We start from the raw sequence: 12,540 nt of genomic DNA on the forward strand, positions 1-12,540 counted from the left end.
TGACAAGTATAAAGATAAAGATGCACCTAAATAGACTTGGATATGTTCTGTATGGATGAAGTGTGGACTGTCAGGATCTTTTTCTCTGGTGGGCCTACGGAACCTCAGTTAAACGATGTGGTCATTCAGTTGTTGGCACTGCTTTCTTGTAATATTGGTTTCCTTACAGCTTGTACATAACTGGGTATTTGTGGGTGTTTCATCCCATAGTACTAATGCATGTTTAGACAGTGAGTGAGTAATAAGAAAGGCAACTGGTATCATATATAGTCTGGGTAAACCATTTAATCGCCAGTGGCACACAATGTATGCACCTTTAGCAAACACTGAAGCTGTCGCCATCAGTGTCACTGATAAATAGACAAACCATTCTCCTGTGATATAAAGCCAAAATAGAACCACAAAGACATTGTAGCAGTGTAAGAAGGATCAGATTGGATCTCCAGTGTTTGCATAATACAGATTTATTTACAGCACACTGTTCATGCGATTATGAGCCTCACGAGTGTTTGCTTGCCATTTTCTTACAACCATTTTAAATAAAGTCCAGCAAAGAGGGTGCCCCAAAAATTTTGTATGAAACATGATGTAGTCTTGCCCGGCAGGACCATATTATGAGCTCACAGCTCTTGTTTTTGATTCAGAAGAAAGCCATATAAAACTTGACAATACGCAAGAAGAAGATTCAGAGCCAGTTTTCTGCCTCCCTGATACAGGAAGGACATGCGAGAGGGAAACGTGCGTCATACGCTGCCTGTGCCCCCCTGTGCCGCAGATGCCTCTTCTCCACATTTCAGATACAAACTAAAAGAACGAATCTCCCTTTTCCACGTCATCCCACTTGCACTCTGCAAGGAAACTAAGCATCCCATAGGAAAAGAGGCAGGTTAGCTCTTTCCCATTTTAGCTATCAGTTCATCGCAGATCTTGGTGAGTTCTTCTATTTCTTTATTCTGCAAAGCAATAGAAAGTACATAAGAAACAAGCAGACGAGTCAATAAAAGGGGGGGAGGGGGGAGATGCTGCTTGCACAAACCTTTTGTTCCAAAGTCCTCTCCAAGGCATCTACTCTGAGCTGTTCCTTCCTCAGACTGGCTTGGTAAGCTGCTTGTTCCTGCTGAGACTTGCTTCGTACCTGGGCAATCTCCGAATTAGCCCTGTAACATGACACCATATACTTTATAGGACACTTTATGTCGCCTCTGATTAAAAAACTAAACTTACATCCAATTACAAGAAGAAATGTATTGCTAATAAATGGTAAATGCTTTGTTCTTATGAGGAATCAGGAACTGCTGGTAGTGACTACCCCCCTCTACACAATGATGCATGTATTTCTATGGGGGAACCAGAAAGAGTAGCTTGTAAATGCTGCACTATTTATGGTGGTGGTGCAAGGTGGTTGCTCCAAGTGATTGAGACAATACTTTCCACTGATACAACACATGATAAAGAGTTCAGAAAAAAAAACTATTAGCTTGAAGCCTTTGTTAACATTAAAGTGAATGTACCATCAGGCCCTGGCTGAAGCACTGGAGGCAGGCCGACCCACCCCCAGTGGGAGGAAACCCCTGCCCCTCTATGATGTGGCTCAATTGATTCTAATGGAGCTGCGTCATAGAGGGGCGGGGGGTCCTCCCACTGGGGGTGGGTCGGCCTGCCTCCAGTGCTTCAGCCAGGGCCTGATGGTACATTCACTTTAAGGAGTAATAGAGATGTCAAAACTTATGATCAGGGTGTCCAGGAGAACATACGGTGATGTGCTGAGCCCTGATTCTCCAGCAATATAAGGCACAATACTTGAGAGAGAAGGATAACTTAGCTCATCGCTTCTCCCCATTTCTATCTACTGAAGGTTTGTCTAAGGGTCTGCTGAGATTTCTACTTCAGGCGGCTCAGTCCATCATCCCCCGCCTATAAAAATCTAACTGTGTTTCCATATCGGCTCAAAGAAAATCTTTATGTAAGATTTGGCGGTAGATTCACATGACAATACGGATCTCCACTACAAGGTGTGAACGCTGTGGCTAGAATGCGTCAAGACCCTTGAATAGGTCCAGGTCCCTGGGCTGAGTAGCCCTTAGGCTGGGTTCACACTACGTTTTTGCAAAAAAAAAAAATTTCAGGTGTGGTTTGCAATTTAGCTCCATTTACTTAAATGGAACTGAGTTTTAAACCCCACCCAATCTGGAGACAAGAGAGGGTGAAAAGTGGCCATGTTTTTGTAGCGCTGGATAACCCCTTTAATTGCAAACCGCACCTGAACTGGAGACAAGAGTCGTGTTGTCTCTCAAAGAAAATGGACATGTTTTCGTAGCACTGGATAACCCCTTTAAATGTCCATATATATCGTGTATGTACTGTTTATCTGCATTCTGCTCTCGATTTCATATGTAATCGGTACTACATGTTACTCATGATTGCTACCAAGCTGGTAGTTCTACCATTTACTTTACATGTGCCCTTCTTCTCCCTCTCTCTTTTCTTTTTTTCTGTACTCATCCCCATTCCATGTTTTAATTTTAAAAATAAAATTTTCGTTTGAATATGCAAAAAAGAAAAGAAAATATATTTAAGGGTGGACTGATTTAGTATTGAGGGTACAGAGTGACATCATCTATTACCTGTCCAGCTTCTCCTCTGCGTGGATTTTCAGGGCATGGTACCGCTGTTCTTCTTTTTTGACTCGTGCCAGATATTCTTGAGCACATTTCTTTAGCACTTCCTCATTCTGTAGAAGGACAAGTTATTTATACCTCACCATATCCTATGGTAAAGCTGCAGAAAATCCCGAGGCCCTGATCTATAAGACCGAGCGGCTTATTAAAGATTGCTCACCTTTCGGAAACCTTCCAGCACATCCTTCATTTTCTCATATCTTCGGAAGAGATCAGCCAAGGACTTCTCAACCGAATTGAGGTCTGCGAGAGCTTGTTCCTTCTCTATGATTAGCTGCTGCACTGTGTGATTGGAGACCGACTTCTCCCTCTGCTCATCCTCTGTCCCAGTAAAGAAAGTATGATTGTTAGTGTCTTCTATTCATATTACCTTCACATTCCTTCTTATTCACTGGTGGCAAAATATGCAAAAAAAAAAAAAGTACACAAAAACCCTATCTATACAACTAATACTGGAAATTATTGGCTATCGGAACCTGTGCAGTCATTTCACCCCAAATCAGGTCATTGTTTGCTAGGGCAATACCCTTCTAGATATATACTGCCTTTCTCTACTACGTCGGGATGGATGGAGTACTGTGGATTAGAGATGAGCGAACCTGGAGCATGCTCGAGTCGATCCGAACCCGAACATTCGGCATTTGATTAGCTGTGGCTGCTGAAGTTGAACAAAGCCCTAAGGCTATGTGGAAATCATGGATATAGTCATTGGCTGTATCCATGTTTTCCAGACAACCTTAGAGCTTTATCCAAGTTCAGCAGCCCCAGCTAATCAAATACCAAACGTTCGGGTTCGGATCGACTCGAACCCAAACCCGGTTCGCTCACCTCTACTGTGGATACACAATCCTGAGAAACATATAGGATATTTAAGGTTTTGCTTGATAAAATGAGCACAAGGAAGGCAGCGCATAAAATTAAGGGACAGCAGAGATGTTACGGCAGCATGTACGTATAATGCCAGTTTGCATCCATTTGCATTTAGTTGTAGTTTTTACTAATACTATAGTATCTTCATCATTTCTCATTGAGAAGATTCAGCTATATGGCTGTACATGAAATCTTACAGGTAATGCTGCATGGGAAAAATGTATGGAAACTAGATCTCATGAACAAGGAAGAAAAGTGTCTCTCTAGTGCCACCTATAGGTAGCTACCTTGTAAGACAACACTTTTAAAAACATTAAAACATTACCAGGATATTAGCCAAATCCGGGTCTCCTCCAAAAGGAAGAGACTCTATCCATAATGTGAACATCTCCTGACCGCATCTTATAAAGGCTTGTGCCTGCACTGAATGAGTTTAAGGCCTGATCAATACTCCACCATGCTGGACATAGTAGAAGGACAGATTGTGATGCCACTCCAGACCTTAATCAGGATTCAAAACATAAACATGAGAACTAGAGTGAGATACATTCACCTTAAAAGGGTTTTCTGCCATAGTATGTTGGCAAAAAACAGGTGGAACTGAACTGATTTTAAGAATTAGGGAGGGTTCACACTACGAAATCCACGTGGACAAGTTCTGGCAGATTCCGTTGCTCGTCGCCGTAAGCGGGAACAAGCAACGGAGTGCGCCGGAACTTCTCTGCGCGGATTCCGTAGTGTGAACCCACCCTAAAGGAGAAGCAGCAATGCTTGGATAAGGTCCCACAGATGGCATTGCCATCAGTATTGACATTATAGCATATTCTAGTAATATGCCATAACATTATAAACCCGTTTAAAGTGTTACTGTCAATTTAAAAAGTTATTGACCTATAGAGACATAGAAGTTTTGATCAGTTGGGGTTTTGGTGTTCCAACCTCACCAATCACTGGAATGACAAACTCTATAGTAAGGCTACAGAGTCCATATTATGCATGAAGCCCAAAGACGGTGAGAGAAGAGCTTAGCCGAGCAGCTCCACCAGCTCATTCTAGCTATCAGTGATGGTTCAAACATTCAGTCCCCAACTGATAAAAACCTTTCACACGTCTTTATGGCATGTCAAAAGTATTTTTTGTAAGTGACAGTGACACTGCTGTACGTGTGTGGTCAAAGTGTATTCTGGCTTTGTTATTTTGCAGGATTATAATGCAGGGTCAATGGCACTGATTGACAAATACGGGACATACAGGGCACATTCATTGCTTACCTGGACTGCCTTATGTTTGCAAGCAAAGAAAATAAAAGCAGAAAGCAGGAGGTAAAAAATAAAATAATGCAAATTAGATCACTTAGAGGGGATTCAGCGCCAGAGATGGGAGTAAGGTGAAATGTGGAGGGATGGGGTTAGAAGTGGGCAGAACTGAATATCGCAAATGACGAAACAGAATGTAGGGTGTAACAAAGGATTTTACAGGATGAAGCTGAATGTTTGCCCTGGTGTCTCAGGAGGCAATGCAGCTCATAGAAACATAAAAGATTGTCTGCAGAAAAGACCACTAGATCCATCTAGACCGCAAATATATTATTAAGGGTACAAACACACACACGGCATATATGCTGCGTATTTACTGCTGCGATACGCAGCAAATACGCAGCAGATTAGATCTAAATAACTGAACACAGTATCAAATCTGGACCATCAAATCTGCTGCGTATCTGCTGCGTATACGCTGTGTGTGTTTGTACCCTAAAGATATATAGATAATATCAGCACTCACTGCTGATATTCCACATACTATAAGAAGCCAGCAATAAAATAAAGTGCTTCATAATAGGGAGTCCTGTTGTAAAGAGGCATATGGAATCCTGAAACCCTGCATCACCCTATGATGAAATCAATAAGACTCAAACCACCACCAGCACTGGACTAAAGTCCATTGTTAACATGGGCAAATCATACTTAGGTACTATCCCTATTGGTTATGCTGCATACAGCTTATGAAATCTATGTATGGTATAATAACATTTTAAGGTGTCATCTGGTTTAGAAAACCACTCATCCTCCGTCCCTCCTCCCCACCCTCTTCATCATCAGGAGTGCCCCTAGAACAATTTCTCCTATTCATCACTTGTGTGAACACTGCACATGAGCTGGACCGTTAAGGCACCTGAGCAGTGTTTAGACAGGTGAAGAATAGGAAAAATCCTGCCTGGGGCATTCCTAATGATGAGGAGGGACGGAGGGGCATCGCAATCCTAGGCCACGCCCATTTTGACACAGGGCTCCAAGTTTAAAAGTTGTTTTTTAGGACAATAACTGCATCACCTGCCCCCAGTACAGATCTTGGAGTAAAAGCAGCTATGTGAAGGTACATGTGGTTTGGGGGGGCATATTGTTGGTACAGAGTCACTATAACGCTTTGAGGACCAAGCCCAAAATGACCCAGGGGACCACGCCAATTTTCATTTTTGCGGTTTAATTTTTTTCTCCTTCCCTTCTAGGAGCTCTAGCACTTTCATTTTTTTATCTACAGAGCCATGTAAAAGCTTGTTTTTTTTCCCAGGAATACGTGTATTATGTAATGGTGCCTTTCATTTTACCATAACATGTATGACGTTACCCCAAAATATTATTTATGAAAATATAAATTGGTGAAATTGGAAAAAAGAATGCAATATGGTAACTTTTAAGAGGTTCCTGCGTCTACGTAATGCACTATAAAGTAAAGGCGATGTGATACCTGCAGCCTGTCATTAACGGTGAGGGCCCGGCTGCTCACTGCAGCCGGCCCCCAACTGCAATGAAGCGCGCTCTGCTCCTTAGCGCACTTCATAGCACCTTAGAGACCCAGGACGTAAATGTACGTCCAGGGTCGTCTTGTGACAGACTTCCAGGACGTACATTTATATCCAGGGTCATCTAGGGGTTAAAGGGGTTATACAGGATCACAAAAACATATCCGCTTTCTTCCAGAAACTACACTACTCTTGTCCTTAGTGCATGGTATTGCAGCTTAGTTCCATTGATGTGCATGGAGCTGTGCTGTAATAACACCTGCTGAATTAGATGTAATCTGCAGCTTCAGGGTGTGTTCATACCTTTTGACTTTTTATTACCATTATTACCTATATAGCCAGGGACAGATCTAAAAAGAAAAGAAATCTCAGTCTCTCCTTTATACATGTCCCCCATTTATGATTGTTCTCAGCTTTGTATCCAATAATTGCAAGTAAAAACCTGAATGTCTGAACACACCCTGAAAAGGAGCAATTACTTTTCTTTTATCATATATACACATAGGATACATACCGATCATCTGTGCAATTGTCTGCTCATACTCAGCAACAATTTTCCTGTAAAAAGAAAATACAAAATTGTCAAAGAGCCGCTCATATTATAAATCACTAAAGTCAGACAGGACAGATTGGTTTCAGGAACTTCTGTGAATGAAAATGACCTCTATTTATCTAAATGGGGTTGTATTGGCAAGTACATGGATTTCTGCCAGACCCATTGAGCTGAAAGGGACGGCTGGATAAATACCGTCCTTGTGTGGATGTACCCTACATAAGGTTTCAACCAATGCACAATAAAACCGTTTCAGTCACATGTGTTTTATATGTTAAAGGGGTTTGTACTAAAATAAGTAATGATGCATCTTTATTCTATGTTCATAAGTAGTATTTCTGTCAGTATTTTTCCAACCAAAACCAGAAGTGGGACTGACAGGGCAAAATTATAATGGAAATAACTGCACAGTTTCAATCAAATCCTGGCTTTGGTTGGAAAAAAATTGACCAAAAGACTGACGGAAATACTGTGTGTGAACATAGCCTTAGAGTGTTATATCATTTCTAACAGGCAGGTTCGACCCACTGAAAAATGGCCGGTGAAGCTGCTCCTTCATCCTATTGATGTGCCATACCAATATTAGATAAGATACCCCTTGACAACATAAAGTCACCTCCTTCAAAACTAACATATACTAACAATTCATGCTTCATTTAATAAATTCTATCTTTTATGAATGCAGAAAATAAGATCTGTATAAATTGCATAAAAAAGCTATGGACTATTTTCTCTGTTTTATCATCAAAAGAGGTGTCTGTGGTGCAGGTGAATAGATGTCGTGCTGATCCCACAGCCATATGGAGACGGGTTTAGGGCTTAGGATTTGTGAGGCCGTCTGAGGTATAAAAAGAAGGATTACAGAATTCACCAAGAAGATCGGCTGCTCTGCTCAAGTCAGCTCAGGCTCACAGACCCATTAATGCTAAAACCTAGAACGTATGGTACAAGTTGTCTACCTGAGCGCTGTATGGGTTATGGCATAGATTCATTACCACTGGCCACATGCTTATAAATGAATGGGGCTACAGCTCTCCACTACATGGCGGCCACACTGCGTGCGTTGTTTGTACATCTAATTAAATGCTCTTGCTAGCATTGGAAGTTACTATACAATAATATCCTATGTCACCATGTAACCATGCTCAGGGATCCAAAATAGGCTTATAAAGTTGTAATTTTATAATAATCTATGATCATTTTAAAGGTGTGAAGATTATATTGTGGCTGCAGCAACCACCAATATGTCATTTAGATCCAAAAATATTGTGCAGTAGGGATGATCTGATCGGCCAGACACAATAACGGGTCCGTAATACAGCAGACCCCCTCCAAGGACCAGCAGACGAAAATACTATTTGGAGATGACTTTGGGGCCAACCTCTCATTGGTTTCTTATTAAAGGGGTTATCCAGCGCTACAAAAACATGGCCACTTTTCCCCCACTCTTGTCTCCAGTTTAGATGTGGTTTGCAATTAAGCTCCATTTACTTCAGTGGAACTGAGTTCCAAACCTCACCCAATCTGGAGACAAGAGAGGGGGAAAGTGGCCATATTTTTGTAGCGCTGGACAACCCCTTTAAAGCTTGTCTTCAGGGATGTAACGAGAAGTCATCGGGCCCCATAACAAAATGAGATGCCCCCCCCCTCCATCTAGTGACAGGAAGCTGGAATAGCAGGTATGGATATTAGCGTCAGATATCAGAGAACCCACATAGTAGAGCTAGATGGCAGGAAGACACCAACTTTTTATGTCCTACAGAAAGAAACCTAGATGCCCAGATGTATCAATGTGTCTAAAACCAAGACTGTCGGGTATTGCCCATAGCAACCAATCACAGCCCAGCTCTCATATCTTAGCATGCTGTACTTAAATGAAACCTGTGCTGTGATTGATTCTTATCCGTCCTCAATATAGTTTACTCCTAAGGGCCCAAGGAACCACAATCTAATGCTCGTATTTTCTAACCATTTACCTCATCTCCACTACTTCACAGCGACTCTCTTCATACTTCTTCTTCCACTCCATGGTCTCCTGTTCTTTTGCAGCAATCTGATTGATGAAAAGAACACATAAATAAAAGAGTCTGAACGTGACAGATTAGTGTATAGAATAAGCCTGGGAAAAAGCGTCAGATATGTGTGCCTATGTATAGGTTACACAAAGGAATAATACATATAATACATAGCCCTGTAAAAGTATACACGAGGGGAATTTATAACTTGTGCTGTCATGACGCTGTTACTATAGCCTACTGATGTGAGGCAAATTGATCAAAATATCAAACATTGTTTATTAAAATTGCAATATATATGTATATATATATATATATATATATATCCTCATTATATATTTGTATATTACAAAATCATCAGTAGATTGGGAGGTCCCCTTTAAATTTGTTTGACAGAAGATGTAAAGTGCTGCAGTTGTGACACCTAGTGGTCAAATGCAACAGTTACAACTTAAACTTCAATAGCGATAATATAGACGAAAGGTAAGTGAAGGGCGAGTTGTCATAGAGAATGGCAGTGTAAGAGACATTTGATGACAAGTATAGAGCCATTTACCTCTTCCCTTGCAAGCTGAAGTGCCGCCTCAATTTCAGGTTGTTTATAGGCGTGTAAGAGGCCACCTCCAGCTGTCTCCATAGCCAGTGAGCGGGTGTATAGCGATTTATGAGAAAGGCCAATCTCAGCTGACTCCAGTGCTTCAGGCTGTAGATGGGAAGAAGAGGTAGTTACAATCCACGTGTAATGCTTTATCTTTGTACACACTGTCAATACGTGCAAGAAAATGCAAAAAGATGACAAACTGGTTAGATAGCAGCACAGGCACAGCAGAAAAACCTATTTCCCTTCATTATTACAGGAAATTCCTGCAGACTAGCCTAGAGTAAGGGACAAACTAGTATTCTCTCCGGTAGATATGAGTAATTCTGCAAGAGGTCACACTACCCCCACTGGCTAGTTAATGAACAACCAGCTACAGCTCCTACACAGCACAAACAGTAGCGTACAGTACCTACTTATTCCTTCCCTGACTCTAAATAACATGGGGTTTTAAAGGTGAAATAGAAAACCACTAATAAAACTTTCAAAGCAAATGTAAGATTGCAACTCCCAGTATTGGCTATGCTGGGAGTTGTCGTTTTACAACAGGAACAATAGGTTTGACACTAATGTTACAGATAGAAGGACTACAACAGCCTTCAGCTACCAGGACATCATGGGAGTTGTAGCTTTGCAGCAGCTGGTGGGTTACAGGTTGGGAGAAAATTGCTCTAGGAATGGGATGGGGATACGGCTTTAGCTTTAGCTGTCCAGGCATGATGGGAATTGTAGTTTTAGTTAACCGAAAAAATTGAACTACCAATAGTTCTATGTCCATACGCATCTACACGATGCACACTACCTACAAATCAACAATGCTGGACAGTATTCTACATATATCAGAAAATACTTTATTTATTACATACAAAGAAATTTTTGTTGTTTAAAAACACATATTAAAAAGGGAGCAGAAAACCATACAATACATACATCAGATGGTATACGGGGCAGAGCAAATGGATAAATAATATAACTACTATATACTAAACCATTGATGGTATATCAATCGACCCACAGAGGCAAAAAAGTGCAAAAGGTAAATAATAAATAGTAATAGTCCAAACAATTAATAAATATGAAAAAATAGAATAAACCTATATGTATAAAGCTGCAAGTGCAGTCTAAAGTGCAACCAAGTGCAATATCACGTATAGTGTCTAATTCATAAAAGTATATAATCGAACCACTGGGTATATAGCATATGGTCCTGGGTGGTGGTGGTACTGGGCTGCTATGGCTGCTACAGTGGTAGTTAATGCCCCTGGTTCCTCAAACCCGAATGCTCAGCATTTGACTCCTGGCATCTGGAGAATTTGGACGCTGCTATAGGCTGTATCCATGTTTTCCTGGCAGCCCTATGGCAGCATCTAACTTCTCTAGACGCTGTGAGTCAAATGCTGAGCCTTCAGGTTTGGAGAACACTGCTGAAGCTGAATAATAAATCTGCCCCAAAGTGCTTTTTTCCCCGCACTTACTACTGCATCAAGGCTTCACTTCCTGGGTAAAATGGTGATGTCACGACCCGACTCCCAGAGCTGTGCGGGCTGTGGCTGCTGGAGAGGATGATGGCAGGGGGACACTGAGGGACACAGGGCACTGGAGGGAACCTGAGCATCCTTCTGCCATCATCCTCTCCAGCAGCCACAGCTCTGGGAGTCGGGTCGTGACATCACTATGTTATCCAGGAAGTGAAGCCTTGATGCAGTAGTAAGTGCAGGGAAAAAAGCACTTTATAAGCATTTCCTGTAATAAGTGTATATGAGTGATTTGTATAACTTTTGGGGGACAATACAGTACCTCAATAAAATTTTTTACAGGACTTCTCCTTTAATAAGTCCTCCCCCATGTGTCTACATGTTTTTGTGGGTCTAGTAACCTATGGTGTTCTATAACTAGGGCATCATAAGGATCAGTACTGGACGCTGTTCTTTTTAATGTTTATCAAGGACCTTGATGTAGAATCTCACTAGTTGCAGATGACACTATGCTCTGGGGCTCACACAGCAAAGTGAAATGAAGCAAATTATGGATACATGTAATGTTACGCACTTGTGTCGAGAAAGCTAATGTTACAACTGGGTAAAGCTGTCACTGAAAGGGACCTGAGGATATTAGCTGACAGTAAAGTTCACTTTAACCACCAGAGCCAGACAGCTGCAGTCAACTCAAATACAATCATGTAATAGATCAAAAGTGACATAGATGCATATTATTATAGGTGCAGAGGAGATAGATCACAGGAACTTAGGGAATGAGTGGACTGCAGAACCAGGACAGACCATAAAACCTTGGGGCAAATATATGAATGGACAGTATTGAGTTTGTGTCTGTATTGTATCTACCAGCTGCAATTAAAGGGCTATTCCAGGAAAAATCCATTTCTTTCGTATCAACTGGTATCAGAAAGTTATACAGATTTGTAATTTACTTTTATTTGAAAATCTCAAATCTTCCCACACTTATCCGATGCTGTATGTCCTGCAGGAAGTGGTGTATTCTTTTCAGTCTGACACGGTGCTCTCTGCTGCCATCTCTGTCCGAGACAGTTCCTGTCTCATACAGAAATATCAGCAGAGAGCACTGTGTCAGACTGAAAAGAAAACAACATTTCCTGCAGGACATACAGCAGCTAATAAGTATGGGAAGACGAGTTTTTTTTTTTTTTAAATAGAAGTCAATTACAAATCTATATAGCTTTCTGACACTAGTTAATTTGAAAGAAAAAGATTTTCGCTGGATAACCCCTTTAACGTTACAAACTGCTGACTTTGCTGACAGCTGTTAGGTCAGAGAGACACATGATATCTATCATATATCTGTCTGTGCTTCCATAACAAAGAAAAATGCTTTTATTCTCTGGTGTTAAGAGTCAGAAAGATGTTCCCAAGCCCCTAAAGTGCTGATGGCTATAACGCTTCATTTCAATATCTAGCAGAGGAGCAGGATTTAGAAACAGCGCTACACTTTCCCATGTTTGTCAATTAAAGCATGGATAGGGATGGGAGGTGGAGCAAGGAGGTGTTTAA

The 12,540-nt window shown here is 41.3% G+C and overlaps 1 protein-coding gene across 3 annotated transcripts in view; it reads right to left on the reverse strand.

The window, feature by feature from the left end:
- Window positions 1–267: 267 nt before the first annotated feature.
- The window catches only part of TACC2 (transforming acidic coiled-coil containing protein 2), a 137,208-nt gene continuing 124,935 nt past the window's right edge, over window positions 268–12,540 (reverse strand). For all 3 annotated transcript variants that reach the window (XM_069980243.1, XM_069980242.1, XM_069980244.1), the window contains 7 exons: window positions 9,473–9,619; window positions 8,878–8,954; window positions 6,863–6,906; window positions 2,839–2,999; window positions 2,625–2,731; window positions 1,037–1,157; window positions 268–953 (listed from right to left, as the gene is read on the reverse strand). In XM_069980243.1, coding sequence (XP_069836344.1) covers window positions 888–953; window positions 1,037–1,157; window positions 2,625–2,731; window positions 2,839–2,999; window positions 6,863–6,906; window positions 8,878–8,954; window positions 9,473–9,619 — 723 coding nt within the window. In that variant the 3' untranslated portion in view covers window positions 268–887. The remainder of the gene's footprint in view (window positions 954–1,036; window positions 1,158–2,624; window positions 2,732–2,838; window positions 3,000–6,862; window positions 6,907–8,877; window positions 8,955–9,472; window positions 9,620–12,540) is intronic.

This window comes from Dendropsophus ebraccatus, chromosome 8 (assembly GCF_027789765.1).
Source record: "Dendropsophus ebraccatus isolate aDenEbr1 chromosome 8, aDenEbr1.pat, whole genome shotgun sequence".
In the NCBI taxonomy this organism is placed as follows: domain Eukaryota; kingdom Metazoa; phylum Chordata; class Amphibia; order Anura; family Hylidae; genus Dendropsophus; species Dendropsophus ebraccatus.